At 41.2% G+C, this 16,837-nt stretch overlaps 1 protein-coding gene across 6 annotated transcripts in view; it reads right to left on the reverse strand.

The window, feature by feature from the left end:
- ADAM12 (ADAM metallopeptidase domain 12) overlaps positions 1–16,837 on the reverse strand; it is a 189,768-nt gene that overhangs the window by 143,556 nt on the left and 29,375 nt on the right. Inside the window, exon 1 of one of the 6 annotated variants that reach the window (XM_083439609.1) lies at positions 15,515–15,609. The exons of the other annotated variants lie outside the window; for them this stretch is intronic. Within the exon in view, the coding sequence (XP_083295735.1) occupies positions 15,515–15,559 (45 nt within the window). The 5' untranslated portion in view covers positions 15,560–15,609. Of the gene's footprint in view, positions 1–15,514; positions 15,610–16,837 lie in introns of those variants that run through there. 6 annotated transcript variants of the gene reach the window in all.

A 16,837-nucleotide genomic window follows, 5' to 3' on the forward strand; every position in this document is an offset into this window, starting at 1 on the left:
GATTTCTATACAACTTAATATATTTAAAATATATCTAAGTGATGTTCAAAAAAAGAAAACATCAATGTAGCAGAGACATATGGATAAGAAATGTATCTGTCTGGATTTATTACCTGTTTGTATATGTATTTTGCTTAAACTTATTTTTTTAAAAAAAAAAAATCAGCAGTGCCAAAGTAGGTCTGCAGAAAATATTTCTATTTGCTTTTTGCAAAATGGGACAACCTCAGTTGTAAATACACCCTGCCAAAAAACATGCGCTAAACTTGGTAAAATGCTGTATTTTCTGCACAAATGTTACCTTATATATTCTGCATAGAACATGCAGAAGATTTTACATCTCTCCCAAGAGAGCTTAAGGAATGTTTGTTCATGCTTATTTTAGCCACAAATTGCATAGGTTCCATTTGCGTATAATAGTAAGCCATAGTTAGAAACAAAGTGCCCCTCCCTCTCTCACATAGTTAGCATCAGACTAGGAAGGTTTAAATTCCCGCCCCCCTTCCCACTATCCACCCTTTCATGGACCTGCTGCTTAGAGGGGAAGGGTGAGTGGGCTGCAGTGGCTAGTTATACTTTTATAAAGACAGCAACATTCATGGTTTTTATGCATTTTATGTCACATCTTGTCCTGCACTAACAGAGTACAACTTCCCCATTAGCTTCCAGGTGGCAATAGTTCACAAAAGGCGTTCCTTCGATTTTTACAGGCTATTTCCTGCTATTTAAAGCTGCATGTCTTTTTTCTTCTTCTACAGAGCTTTCCCCACAAAAACTCACTCTTTAAAGTTCAATCAAAGCAAACATCACTCCCCGGAAAACCTAAATTGATGTTTGCTCCAATTGAGCACCAAAAAACGGGTTTTTGTGGTGAAAGCTACAGGGCAAAAAAAAGCGGGGGTTGGGGGAAGCTTGGACATTACACTTTAAAGCATGGACCTATACCTGGAAAGAGAGGGGCAAAAGGTAGGTGTTGATAAGCCCAAATTCTCAGTATCTTACCCTGATCAAGAAAAGAATGGCAGAGACACAGAAACAAATTTAGAAGGGTCTGAAGCTGAAAAGCAGTAACCGATTCAGCTATTTTTTGGAAAAGAAGAAGTCTGGGAATTGAGCAGTATGTGATTGTCCTGAGTAGAGTCCAAGCAACTGAAGCCTTGAGTTTAGCAACATCTTCTCCTTTAGGGACATATTTGTTATTGCAGCAACAAAGAATCCAGTTTCTTTTGACTAATTATTACCAACCTGGCAGAACGGGCATGCATCCACTATTAACTGTGAACCACCCTGTTATCTTCGGATGAAGGGCTGTGCACAAATTTAATAAATAAATAAAACAAAACAAAACCCACCTAACTGTATCATCTGCATCAGTGGGACACTAAAATGCAACTAAATTCTGTAACAAGTATAATTCAACGTGGATGTTTATTTCTGTGCGTAACAGATCTGCACTAAACCAAGCAATGGATAGAGTAGAATCTGGTGGACTCAGAGACATCAATCAGCCTTTTCTTGTAGGGAACATGTTCCATACCCCTAAAACTGTGGCCTTTTCTTGCACCTTTTAAAGCTGTATTGTTTCCCTTTTTGAGACAAGCAACAAGAACTATACAGTGCATTCCAAATATGGATGAACCACAGATCTATATCTAACATCTTGATGATCATGGCCATTTTATTTTCAGTCACTTAGGCTATTTATTAACAATCCCTAGCATGGATTTTGTCTTTTTCAGCAGGAGCACACATTGAGCGGAGGTTCAATTTAAGGTACCGGTATTAATCTTTAAAGTCCTAAATGGTTTGGGACCAGGATATTTGAATGACTAACCGCACCCATATGAATCTGTCAGATATTTGAGATCAGACTCTAAGGTCCTTTTCTCTGGTCCATTAGCATTAAAGACTTTCTTGTTTAAATCCACATTTGGGTAATTGCATCGTACTGGGCTTTAATTAATTTTTTTTTCCTGCAGCTGCTAATTGTAATGTTTGATGTGTCTGTTCTTTAATAACTTGGCATTTTAGTATATTGTTATTTGTCAGTGATTGTGACGTGAGACCTTTTGTGAGGGAAGATAAACTGAAAAGCTGGCAAAAAAACAATTAAAATTTAAAAAAACCTGATCTATCCACCACAATCCCAAGTTTCTAGTTAGTTGCTGTTATTCCTTACAAAGTTCAGTTCTTAATTAGAAAGGGTTCTTATAGCCCTGTCTGTATTAATTCATTTGATTTCTTAAAATCTCAGCATCAGAAAAGCTGATTGGAACCAATTTGTACTGTGCCCTTGGAATAGTAAGAATGAAATAATAAGGATTTGAAGAGATCATAGATATCCAGATTCTAATCCAAGCTGAATTTATTTCGAAAGTCTTGAAGGGGTAATAACAGATAGGTTTCCTCCCTGAATGAACTCTCAAGGTCAGACAGCTTAATACATCATCTGTTGATTACTTGGCTTTTATTCACCTAATATTATTCTCTCCTTCTGGAATCTCACCCTTAACTCCAAGCCAGTTACTATGTTCTATTACACAGGTTTCGTGCCAAGATCACTTAGCACAGATTTCAAGCTCTCTAAATATCTCTCTGTAAAATGTAACCAAGACAAATTTCTTTTTTTTTTTGCTAACTGTTAGACTTTTGTGTGAGGTAATGGAATTTAGGCCAAAGTAAAGAGCCAGAAGCTAACTTTCTTTTCTTTTAAATTTCCATTGTCTTTCATGATCTTTTAAAGATAAATTGACTAAGTAGAAAAATAGATGAAGTATTGTTTAAAAAAAAATGAAGGGAGACATTTCTCCCCTGAGCTCAGCATATATACTGAATAATGCAAAAAACATTTCAAGGCTGTATTTCCAAGGCACATTAATTATTTTTATGTGTGGTAAATGGTCGTCTACTAGAAATGTTGATTTTTGACAAATGTATTAGTAAATTAAAATACAGGCACATTCAGTTGGCTTAATAAGAGTAATGTAACTTTTTGAGTAATTGGAACAACTTCTATGCATTTCATGGACAAAATAAAAGCACTCTACAAGAGAAAACAATGGAGTCTTGTGAACATAAATTATGAATATTTATTCATGTGTATTGCCTATTGCTTTAAAATAGTATAGTGCATAAAAGTTTTTTGCCTTTTTTAAAAAAAAGACAGAGATTACTGTTGATTTACATCAACACAAGTGAGAATTTCTTTCTTACAGTTTTCATATTTAAAATGGAAAATCCTAGATCAGGGTTATATGTAAACTTTATTGTAGAAAAAAGTTTCCAATCCACATTGGATGATATTCAGTGCCAAGTCATTCCCATTGAAATCAATGTCCATTAATTAAGGCCAATAATTTGTTGACTACAGCCTGTTGTTAACCATGAGACCAGGTTCAAACAACATAAGAAGCCAAATATTGGCTTAGTTCATCACTTGATGGCTGCAACATCATGCGAAATTCTGCATATGCAAGACCACTAAGGCTGAGCCAAATTGGGGTGGGGTGGGGGGGGGGCACAATTTGCAACCTCCTTCAGTGATTTTTCAGTGATTTTTTCAACAGACACAAAAAGATGGACACAGGTATCTAAGCTTACATTCAGATTCAAATGTTGCCCACAGCATATAACCAAGTAGCAACTGCTTTACAACCATGCTCCCGTTCGTCAGTTTTCTTCAGCCTTGTAACACTGTAGCTGAATCTGATCAACTATGTGATGTCATTTTTTACTATAGCAAAGAATGTATATTTAACAAAAAAGAGGAAGAAAAACTGCAACTGAGGCAGTGAACTAGCATTATAGGAAGGCGGTGGACTTCCCCAAAGCTCATTTTTGCAGCAAGATGTCACACTGAATATACATTGACCTACAAACCACCACCCAAATACTGCCTATATCATTTTACAAGCCTTCAAATCCTTTTTCTGGATATACTTTGACTTGCAGCTGAATGCGTTATGAAATACTGCATAATTTAGCTACATGTTTGAATAAGCACTTGGCTAGGCTAGCTGCTAGTTGTTATTTTTACCACTCAGTTATCCCATGTCAGCTGGGGATTGCCACATTTTTTCAGAGCCTTGCTTCAGCGAAAACGCTGGCCTCCGAAAACTCAAATGTTCAGATATTTATCTTTTATTTCCACATCCCCTTCTTTACTTTTGCATTATGCATGCTGATAGCCACTGAAGCCCAGTATAAACATAACAAACATCTTGCCTATCAAGTTGTTATATAGCTCTGCATCTTTCACACATACACACACACATTACAGTAACAGCAGCTTTTCAAATGTTTCTCTAAGGCAGGCAAGAAATGCATCTGCCAATTCCCATCCACCTCCAACTGAACTTCCATTTTAAATGAAAATTAAAGGGGGAGATTCAATTAGCCATCATTCTTCAAGGGTTTCAAAGTACATTTAAGGAAGGTTGGATAGTGCTTAGAGAAGGGAAATGTTTCATGGTTTCAGCTCTCCCCTTAATGTATTGATAAACCATTAAGATGAACATTATAAATGAAAACTGATTTGGGAAACACACACATACACATGTGAGAAGAAGACAGAGACAAATAGGAATTGCTTATCTGAAATGACTTTGTTTTGGAAATTTTTGCAATGCAACTTTCTTCCTTTGTCAAGACCTATCTGTGGTCTCAAATTCAATAATTCATTAGGTTCCTTGAATTGTTCTATATTTCTCAATACATTATGAGCAGAAGAGCAAATGTTCAAGGAAGGAGGAAATGCTGCCCCATCTTATTTGCACACACACATAATCCACTATATAGAGTTCTCTTTTTAAAAAAAGAAAAAGAAAATCAGAGTATGAAAATGAGTTGTCCTTGAGGCCTGGTGGAAAACCCTTTGCACACAAATTGTTTCAGTCTTTGTCCCTAAAGTTGTCATATCAGTTTCCAACATGCACTTTAGCTCCTGGGCAGCAGAGCTGCTGCTTGTCTCTCAGGGTAGGCAGCTGTTCAGGGAGAGAATGGAAACTAGAATCTGCCCTCTATTTTGTTGTACTTGAACTGCAGGGGCTTCAGTACTGCCACTGGCTGTTCTTGCCACACTCTAATCTGTTTGCCTTGGAGTGGAGATGCAGAGAGCTGCCATTCCTCTCCCCCCCCCCCCACAGAGGGATATCCTCAATGCTGTCAGTTTCCTGATATATCAAAAGCTATCCTCAGCACTTTCAAATGGCTCCAGTCACACTTCAACCCTGCACATGGTTCATTGGACGGAATAGAAAATGCCAAAAGTGCTTTACAGATACCAACTGTTTGCTGTCAATATCTTCAAGAGACAAAATAAATATGGTTGGAAGGATGGCAGGGGTGGTCACCAAGATGGCACCTGCTTGTCCACATGAATGGTCTCAGTCAGTGTTTTATTTTGTTTTTCTAGAAGAGGTGCCAGTATTCAGCACACAAGGGAAGGCTCTCATACCCTGCCAGAGCATTGCAACTCCCTCACTAATCCGGGCAGAAGCTTCCTGGCCTTTGGGAAGGTGGTGCAAAGCTCCGATTTAGGGGACGAGTGTGTGCACAGAGTTGCGGGTAATGTGTACCAGCGCATACTGCCAGAAAAAAGCACTGGTCTCAGTACGTATCCCTCAAAATTCTCAAATGCACAAGAGATCATTTGGTCTTCCTGCTCAACTCCTGTTTGCACCAGCTTGGCCTCTCTTCACTGAACACCTCCACCCCAACTGAAGCATTCCAACATTTCACTGGATGCTAGGATTGAGCATCCACCTTCTCTTCTTTTCAGAACAGAGTACAGATGCAAATATCTTCCCTCCTGTATACAAGTGCAGTGATGAATGGTGTAGGTGCTTTTTTCCACCAATGAGAGTGGCTGATGGTGGGGTTGTGGGCTCCCATATTAGATGGTGGTCACATCTCTCTTTTTTGATCTTTCTGACATGGCTTTGACTTTGTGCTTTGCCACACACACACACCAACCACAGACTGCCATTTTGTGACTGTGTCCATGACGCACTGTCTAAATTCAAATGTGCCTACTGGAGGTTGGAGACCCTCGATATAAGGAAATGCAAAGTAAGATTATCTTTCCTGAGCAAGTATAGTAGTTCTGTTGCAGTTCAAAACAATGAAATTCCCTGCTGCTGTCCTAAAAGACAAAGCGAGGGGAAGGGATGCATATAAAGAAGGTTGACATGTCTTCATGTTGAAAAATCTCTTGCATGATTGGGTTTGTTTGTGATGGCCTCCCTCTGTACTGCAACTGCTCCTCAGCAGGAGGGTATTTTAAAATATATAATGGAATGCCCAAGTATTGATTCTAGATGATTCTATTACATTCAGTTGTAGCAGACATTGTTAGACATTCATTGGTAGCACATCACCCCAAACACATGTAAGTGTATATAGCATGCAAATTTAGGATGACCAAATAATGATTTCTGTCCTGCAGAAACACCAGCAACTTAAGCATTTTATTTCTTATTAGAAAAAGTAGCATCTCTAAATGGCACTTATGAAGCAGCACCTGATTGGCTCCAATGTCACAAGGGGCCTGTGAGGTCAAAACCTCTCTGGCTCCCATTTGTGTGCCCACGCAGTGGAACTGTGCAGCCCAATTGGGGAAACCTCAGGGAAGGAATAAGACTCAAGTATTTGGATTTGGACGCGGGTGGTGCTGTGGTCTAAACCACAGAGCCTAGGGCTTGCCGATCAGAAGGTCAGTGGTTCAAATTGGACTGGACCTAACGGTCAGGGGTCCCTTTACCTTTTTATTTGGATTGAAATAGGCAACAACTTTTTTGATTGTACCACGTTGTGTCTGCAAACCAGCGTACGCCAAGAATTTCCATGTAAGTGGCCTTGGCTTAGCTGAAGTGTCATGGAGAAGCTGTGCAGCCTTGAGACAGGTTACTGAGGGCAAAGAAAACTTGGAATCCAGATAATTTTAATTCTAGGAGTAAAAACAAGATATAAAAGCATTGCATAGAAACCTAGGATTTGCAAAATTATCATTTTGAGGTCCAAATTTGCTAAGCAGTTTTAGAGCCTTTTAGGAAAACTGAGGCATATGGTATTTGTAGCTTCTGATGATATGTAATTATAAATGAGCTTCATTTAGCAGAAACAGGAAAATGGGCCAAACACGTTGGCATCCTTCAGTTTCATACTAAGAAGTTGTGCTTTATAGGTTACGCCAGAGACACAAAATAGCATTTAGTGAAAATATCCAAAACATTCACTACCTATCACATAATATTTCCACTACTTCAAGACAACACAAGTTTGCTGTTCGCCACAGCTCCAACAAAACCAAGATGCAGACAGCAACATGCTGCAGATTTCCCAGCAAACAAGCTCAGGGACAGAATACCTCTCCAAGTGAGCATTTCAAATTAAACCCAAATAAGAAGCCCTCCATGTCTCGGCTCACTGCTAATTGAAAATAAAACAGTTAAGCAACATAGTCTGTGTGATCTACCAGAAGGATTTTATAGCCCAGATGTCCCAAAATGTGTTTTGAATTACCTCTTGCTCATTGTAAACAGTTAAATCGTCATTGTAGAATTTTGTATATTTATGAGGCAGCATATTACAAGTCTTTTTACCTCCCGAAGAGCTTTTGAAGTTTGGATTTGTTTTGCCATCAGGCAAGTGAGACAAATAATGGATGTGCATTTTATTGTTACATGCAAATTATTTTTGTCTTACAGTGCTAGACATAAATCAAGATGTACTTGCAAAGCAAATTTCAAACTCTTTCCAGTGATTAAATATGACCTAAGTCTTGTTCATTATAGTGGTATAGGTGGTCTAGCATAAAAGAATACTGGAGGGGGGAAAGCCATGAAAAAATGCCATGTAGACAGAGGATTCACTCCACCACCCCCCCATGCCCCAATATCAATAGCTTAAAAGATTTTGTGGATGCTGCTCTCAGAGGTTTAGAGAAATAAATCTTTACAGCATTCATGCCTTAATCTCATAGTACACACCGTAGATCCTTCCCAGGCGCTAGTTCATTCCTATATTCACAGAACCATGTTTTCATGCAATGATTGCAACTGATCATACGGTAGCCTGGAACCCAGGACCATCCAATAAAGCTGAATTTTGGAAGATCCAGGGCAGATAAAAGAAAGTACTTCTTCAAACTCTGCAGAGTTAAATTACGGAATTCGCTCTCATAGGATGTGTAGTGATGGCCACTGGTTTGGGTGAATATAAAAGTGGGTTAAAGGTAAAGCGACCCCTGACCATTAGGTCCAGTCGTGACCGACTCTGAGGTTGCGGCGCTCATCTCGCTTTATTGGCAGAGGGAGCCGGCGTACAGCTTCCAGGTCATGTGGACAGCATGACTAAGCCGCTTCTGGCGAACCAGAGCAGCGCACGGAAACGCCGTTTACCTTCCCGCCGGAGCGGTACCTATTTATCTACTTGCACTTTGACGTGCTTTCGAACTGCTAGGTTGGCAGGAGCTGGGACCGAGCAACGGGAGCTCACCCCATCGCGGGGATTCAAACTGCCGACCTTCTGATCGGCAAGTCCTAGGCTCTGTGGTTTAACCCACAGCGCCACCCATGTCCCAAAAGTGGGTTAGGCACTTTTAAATTCATGGAGACAATTCATGGAGAATAAGGCTACCAATAAGTACTAGCCACAATGGCTACCTCCATTGTCAGAGGCAGTATGCATCTTAATACCAGTTGGTAGGAATCACTGATGCACTCAGGATCTACTCTTGGGCTTCTCATAAGCATCTGGTTGGCCACTGTGAGGAGAAGATGCTGGACTATATGATCCATTGGCCTGATCCAGCTGGTTCTACTTGTGTTCTTACATTCTGTGTTTCCTCAACCCCTCATTGCACAAATTATCACTACATAGAGTGCTGGTGATTGTTTATTTCATAGAAACATAGAATTGTAAAGTTGGAAGGAACCCCGAGGGTCAACCCTCTACAATGTAGGAATCTCAACCAAAACATACATGACAGGTGGTCATGCAACCTATGCTGAAAACCCTCCAAGGAAGGAGAGTCCACCAAGCTACTTCAGCACAGCAACTATCAGATTTGAGACCTCCACTGTGCAGAGACCAGGATGGTCACTCGTATTCCCCACCCCACAAACAGCCCTGACCCTCCACAAACCCGAAACTGTTACTCATTCAAATGGAAGCTGCCACTGCATCAAAAAATAAAACTAGTCTCTAGGATCACAGGCTAATTTTACATATGTATTTTCATATTTAAAATCAAATTTTCAGTTCATGCAACATGGAAAATTATACTGCAGAGCAATGGCTTTTAAACTGCATTCTAGAAAGTCCTGGGTTTACACTTAAAGCACACTCAATGTTATTTTTCTAGAAAAAATATGAATGCCTCTCCTGTTTTCTTATAATGGCAATGGTGCCCAGCTGAGTGGTGCTAGAACTGAGTTCCGGTGAGTTTCTGCTGAAAAAAAGCCCTGGGCACACTGCAGATTTCTCATTGAGAAGCGCATTAACAGTGAGCAATCTTCTCTGAAAGGCAACTTGCCTCCAACTATTAAACTTAGTGTGCAGATCCAAGGAAGCATTGGGTGTGTTCTAGTTCATACTCTCTGATTATATAGATCAACAAAGGACATACTTTAATATTATTATAAGTTGTGGGTTCCAGGGCTTGGGGTGCCAGATTCCCCCAAATTCCTGTTAGGGGGCTTGACTTAATTCTGAATTCCAGGAACCAACAGGGATTCAATTGCCGGATTAGCCAACCTGCCTGATAATAGCCACTAAGTATGAGCTGTTAACTTAAAAATGCAAGGAGATGAACCATTAAGAAAGCCATACTAGACAGCTCTTGGAAGGGGCTCCTCCTCCAGCTCTGAGTTAATAAGCAGGACAAAGGCCTGAGTTTGAAGGAGAGCAGTTGGTTTTTTAGGATTGCAGTTGGCTGAGATGTGAGCTCAGGGGAAAAGGTGGTAGTATATACTGCTGATCAAAATACACCACATCCATTTATTCTGAAAGGGGAGAGCACTTTTAAAAGCCAGAAGTGGGATTTGTGTTTCCTAGAGGAAAGGCCTGGGAGCAAGGTGGCCTGAAGCCGAAATGCAGGGAAGAACAGCAGCACTCCTTGAGCTACCTGAGCAGATGCAGCAGCAATAAAGCCAGCAGCAGAGTGAGCAGCTTGAGGGAATGAAGCAATGGCAGAACCAGCAATTTGAACGGATGCCCCAGTAGTAGCACCAGCAACAGATGGAGCAGCTAGAGCAAATGAACCAACGGCTGAGCCAGCAAGTTTGATAAAATGGACCAGCTGCTGACAGTGTGCGAGAGAAGCCTCCGTGGAGAGGAAAAGGTGATCCGAATGCAAGGTGAGAGTCCTGCTCCATGATATGCTTACAATGGGCTAAAAGTGACCCAGGACCCCTGGAATCTCACACAGTTCAGAGACTGGGGTGGTGTGCAAGAATATATACCCAGGACATCCATGGGAGACTTCCTCAGCAGTAGGTCTGTGTGGAAAGACCCTGAAGGTAGAAAGTTGGAAAACTGTGGCTGTAGAAGAACCATCTGAAATCCTAAGACATCTCAGAGAAGCAGCAGAGAACCTGATCGGTCTTATAGGGTTCGACCACACTTACTCCCCCCACCCTTTCCTAGGCACAGGTCCGCTCTTTAAAGCTCTGTATGCAAACACTTTTTTTTCCCCTTCCACTTTCCTCAGGAAAACCTGCTCCTTAATGCTGAATCAGAACAAACAGCAAATTGGGCTTTCTGTGGATCACCGTTTGTTCTGATTCAGCAGTAAATAGCACGTTTTTGCAACAAAAGTGCCAGGACAAAATATATATATATATATGGGGAGGAGCACTTGGACACAGAGCTTTAAAGAAGAGGCCTGTGCCTAGAAACGCAGCACAAAAGGAAGTCTGGATGAGACCATGGTTTGAGGTAAGGCAGCCACGTATGCATCACCAAGACAAAAGAAATGGCCAATAGAGAGTTAAAATGAACTCAGCATGAAAATAGCACTGTACTTATAAAGAGTGTAACATGCCATAACTCTTTCAAATTAGCTGTAGCTTTTAAATTGTTGTTAAGACCATGCTTTGTTCCAGCCATTCACTGTATTCCAAAGTAAGATCAAAACCTCTTATGATGGAAATTCTTAATGCTTGAATTAAAGGAATATCACATTATATACTACTATATATGAACCAACCAGGATTCTGAGAGCCAAGTTTTCTGATGCTACCTTATAGCTGGTAGATCAAAAGAAACAAGTATTACAAAGACACAGTGAACGCCAGCCTTAAACGTAACACTTTCGCATTCTCAGCTGGGTCGATTACTTCAGTAGTGAGATCAATTTGGCCAAGACTAGACCAACAGGCTTCACTGGCCAAGTAGAACAAGCTTCCAGCCAAATCTATCAGTGTGTCACAGAAACAGCGAGTGAGACATTTACTCAGCCTAGAGTACTTCACAGTGAGTGACTAAATCACAGCAAATCCACAACATTTTGGGTTTTTTAAAAAAATTATATTAGCATATTAACATGTAAGTCACTGGAGATCAGGATTACAGCGACAGCAAGCTTCTCAATGTCTAAAGTGGTAAGATGTGTTATCCAAATTGCAGAGGTTGCTATGAGTGTAATCAGTGAACTTTTGGCTCATGCAACTTGGCTACTCATTTTTTTTCAAGCCAGCTCAATGAAACAACACCACACTAGCAGAGTTATTGACACAACTATTCACAAAGAACACTACAAGTGCATGACCAAATCTTCAGGGTTTATCAGCTCCATCCTTCTTTAAGATATTTGTAGGATGCTTTCCTCCACATCGCATTGGTTTACCAACTTAGGTAGGGATCCACAGTATGGCCTCCTTTGTGCTACAATTGTAGTTTTGCAAATCCTTTTCTGAAAAGCTCGCAAAAGCTTTCATTTGACAAATAAAATAGACTTAAACAGATTGGCATGTGGGATATTAACTTTTTTTTTTTTTTTTGCTTTGTTATGCAGGGGAATGTTTTAGGTCACTTTATGAGATGTTTTATCTCTATATATTTCAATTATTTCTCCGCCTTTCAACTTTATTCCTTAAAGCTGTGTCTTTCAACCGGGGGGGGGGGGAGAGGGCTGCCCACAGGTGGGCATATGAAGACATATGAAGATTCCAGTGGTGGTGGGGACACACGGCTTTCTGTAATGTACAGTAAAAAAAGATAGCACTATGAAAATATAAAACTATGAAGTGTTATGTTCTGAAGGTGAAAAGAGTATAATGCAGCTTATTAAGTAATATTTGTGACGTCATGAGCATACAATATAACCAGCACAACAGTTCATCCTGCACAGTTCAGTTAATCAATCACATGTTTATTTATGGTGTTCATTTCCATCAATTTTGAGAACTTCGAACTTTCTTTCCACACCCGGAAACATGAGAGACAGAGAAAGAACGTCAGCTACATTTAAGATCCAGTTAGATAACTACTACTTATTTATTAATCCCATTTGGTTTTGCTCACTAAACACTAAACTCCGTCGTCTCCTAGTCAGGCATTTCAAACTTGCCAGGCTGAATCTAAAACAGATCACCTAGAAGCCCTCTGGAGAAACTTCACTGGTTAACAAAGAGCTTTCCCAACTTTTCATGTCGGTGACACACTTTTTAGACATGCATCATTTTGCAACACAGTAATTCAGTTTTGGGAAGCGGATGGCACTGTGGGTTAAACCACGAGCCTAGGACTTGCCAATCAGACGGTCGGTGGTTCGAATCCCCGAGACAGGGAGAGCTCCCATTACTCGGTCCCTGCTCCTGCCAACCTAGCTGTTTGAAAGCACGTCAAAGTGCAAGTAGATAAATAGGTAGCGCTCCACCGGGAAGGTAAACGGCATTTCCGTGCGCTGCTCTGGTTTCACTAGAAGTGGCTTAGTCATGCTGTCCACATGACCCGGAAGCTGTACGCCGGCTCCCTCGGCCAATAAAGCGAGATGAGCGCTGCAACCCCAGAGTCGGTCACGACTGGACCTAATGGTCAGGTGTCCCTTTACCTTTACCTAATTCAGTTTTACTAGCAAACTGGAGGGTAAACTAACCCCTTTCCAGCCCCGGGAAGAGCACGGGGACATAGCTGTCAACTTTTCCCTTTTTTAAAGGGAAATCCTATTCGGAATAAGGGAATTTCCCTTTTAAAAAAGGAAAACATTGACAGCTATGCACAGGGAGCATTTGCACAACACACCAGTACACTGCAGCATACACACTAACATGTAGTGACACACAGTTTGGAAACTCTGGGTTAACAACTTGATTCTGCAGACAATACAAATACTCTGGCAAAGGGAACTGAGGAGACCATCCTGTCACTGCAGAACACACTGTGAAGAGCCCTTTTATCCCTGAAGTTCAGTCCTTGCCAAAGCATCTCCAAGAGAAGTTTTTGGAATTCAAGTGTGCGCCAACAGCCAAAGATGATGTCAAACCATTCACTTTGCAAAAGTTTGGCTTGAAATATCTCTTGATATACCCCAAAACAGGAGTGCAGGCTCTGCTCATCATTGTGCCATTTTCATTCACATACCTTTGCAAACCCCCCCCCCCCCGCCGCCGCTCTTATGACTATTAAAACAAAGCAGCTCAACATACTGGATGTTGAAAGTGACCTAAGCTGTGTCCTGAATGCAAGACATTGAGCCTAGCATGCAACATCATCAGTGTTCACGTCAATACTAATTGTAGTAGACTTGTTGAAATTTTTAATTTCATATGAATTTTTTTGAAAATTTGAATAATTCATTTTTTAGAATTGTAAGCATTTAGATTCATTTGTATTAAGACAAAACTATTGTTGTTTAGTCGTTTAGTCGTGTCTGACTCTTCGTGACCCCATGGACCAGAGCACGCCAGGCACTCCTGTTTTCCACTGCCTCCCGCAGTTTGGTCAGACTCATGTTTGTAGCTTCAAGAACACTGTCCAACCATCTCGTCCTCTGTCGTCCCCTTCTCCTTGTGTCCTCCATCTTTCCCAGCATCAGGGTCTTTTCCAGTGAGTCTTCTCTTCTCATGAGGTGGCCAAAATATTGGAGCCTCAGCTTCACGATCTGTCCTTCCAGTGAGCACTCAGGGCTGATTTCCTTAAGAATGGATACGTTTGATCTCATTGCAGTCCATGGGACTCTCAAGAGTCTCCTCCAGCACCATAATTCAAAAGCATCAATTCTTTGGCGATCAGCCTTCTTTATGGTCCAGCTCTCACTTCCATACATCACTACTGGGAAAACCATGGCTTTAACTATACGGACCTTTGTTGGTAAGGAGATTTCTCTGCTTTTTTGTATTGTCTCCAAAACTATTAACTATAATTAAAAGTCACAATATTTCATTTGAATTTTCAAAAGGATTGAAATAATTAGGGGAGCCAGATTTGATGGGTGCATACTATGTTTATATTAGCTAAAAGGGTACATGGGTTATCAAAGGTTGAGAAACACTGCCTTAAAGGCTGCTTACAAACCGAAAACAACCTTTAAAATAATTCCCCTAGAAAATAGTAGAAGACAACTGAATTTAGTGGTGTATTTTGGCCATATTATACACCTTTTTTGAGATACACACACACACACACACACACACACACACACACACTATCCTTTTCTTGCCCTGTAGCCATGCTAAAAACACAAGACAATTGCAAGTCTGTACTATGAAACTATAGGAATCAATAATGCACTTGCTTCACAGTCTTTTGATTCCCATGAATTAAGTATTGCTAGCATTTCCCCCCAAATCTTGCCAGCTTTGAGGATTTACAAGGCTCCACTTGTTTCAGCAATGCAGAGTGTAAAGTTCTTTATCCACTACTTATACTGAAAGATCCCTGCAGTTTGGCAACTCTTTTCCCGGGTAAAATATACAGACTTTGTTTGCTACTAGCATCTTTTAATGAAGCGATGTTACCTTGCCTGTAAGCTGTATGTAATGGAAGAGTATGACCCACAGAACAACATTTGCACTTGGACAAGGCCCAGGCTGCAGGTAAATTGAACTGCTATCACAACTGCTTCAAAATATTATGTCAGAAAAATATTCTGTGTTAAAACAACTGATATGCCTCCCAGCAATATTGGCTTAATAGTTAATCTTTAAACGAAGTTTTAGAGGGAAATACAACCTGCAGCAAATATGGAAAACTTCCCCACCACTAGGACCACACAATTATTGAAAACACATTAATGTCTTAAATAATTTCTACTAAGACCAAACACAGAACATTTCCCCTCAAACATTTCCTTTAATACTGGGAAGTAGGGTGTGTGGCCAGGGTCAACTTAAACCACAGCGTGATACTGAATTGCCCCTTCTAGCCTCGTGCCATAGATCTCCCGCCCTCCCACCCTTGGTTCAGGTTGCGTCATTGGCCTTGCTATGGACTTCGGTTGGTCGCCATTGAGGGGCCTTGTAGGACTTTTTCCACTTGGCAAACTGGCACTGGCTACTTGGTTTTCGCCTACCTCGTAGCAATTGTCACAACTTCGTAAGATTTGGCGGTTAGGCATTGGAATAGCAATGTGTGGGGGAGGGGAGGTGCGGCCATCACCTGCCCTTCCATGCTTAAGGGTATTCTGTTAAAGCAGGGGACAGCAACCTTTTTCAGTCGTGGGCCGGACCACCGCCCCTCAGACCATTGGGTGGGCCAAACTATATTTTGGGGAAAAATATGAACGAATTCCCATGCCCCACAAATAACCCAGAGATGCATTTTGAATAAAAGCACACATTCTACTCATGTAAAAACACCAGGCAGGCCCACAAATAACCCAGAGATGCATTTTAAATAAAAGGACACATTCTACTCCTGTAAAAACACGCTGATTCCCGGACCATCCATGGGCCGGATTGAGAAGGCAATTGGGCCGCATCTGGCCCCCGGGCTTTAGGTTGCCTACCCCTGCGTTAAAGGAATCCGGGGGTGTGGATCTTGTCCGAAGCCTGGGGAGGGGCTAGGGCGATGCCACGACCCCATCAGGAACCTGGGGGATGCTTGAGTCAATCCACATTGGCGGGGCTCCCCCTACTGGTCATTTACCCTTACCAGACTCCCTGCAAGGCGGGCAGGAGTCAGATATAGTCGGTTCGGGTCCAATGCCTAAGCCAATACCGCTCACATTCTGTAACCAATAAAGCTGTGGCCTAAATTTTGCCCATTAACATTAACCTAAAATTCTGGGTCCTTGTGTCTTTATTCTCATGGGGTGGCTTGGGGGTTTGACACACAACTGATATGCCTCCCAGCAAAATTGGCTTAATAGTTCATCTTTAAGCGAAGTATTTAGGGTTCTAATACAACCTGCAGCAAATATGGAAAACGTCCCCACCACTAGGACCACACAAATATTTAAAACACATTAATGTCTTAAATAATTTCTACTAAGACCAAACACGGAGCATTTCCCCTCAAACATTTCCTTTAATACTGGAAAGTAAAAAGACGAAGTTAGAATGGATATTGGTGCAGGTATTCTACCCTTCACTAATTTCTCCCGCCTCCCTCACCCTGCCAAATAACTGCAACTTTGAGAGGGGCATATATTTACAGTTAAGGAAAAGGCATAGGAGGAAACAATTTAAACTCTCTCTCAAGGCTCTACCTTCCCTCTATTCAAAGCAGCTGCCTGGGCCCTCAGTTAACATATCTCATATCCATTATTGTTGGCCCTGAATTTAATGGGTTCTAATTCAAGGTGAACATTAAAAAAAGATTTGTGGTTTGGTACAGAAATCCGTGGGGGGCACCAGTGCCTTCCTTCCATGGATGCTGGTGGAAACTTAATATA

The sequence above is a fragment of the Podarcis tiliguerta genome (genome assembly GCF_965153285.1).
Source record: "Podarcis tiliguerta genome assembly, chromosome: 5".
Lineage (NCBI taxonomy): Eukaryota > Metazoa > Chordata > Lepidosauria > Squamata > Lacertidae > Podarcis > Podarcis tiliguerta.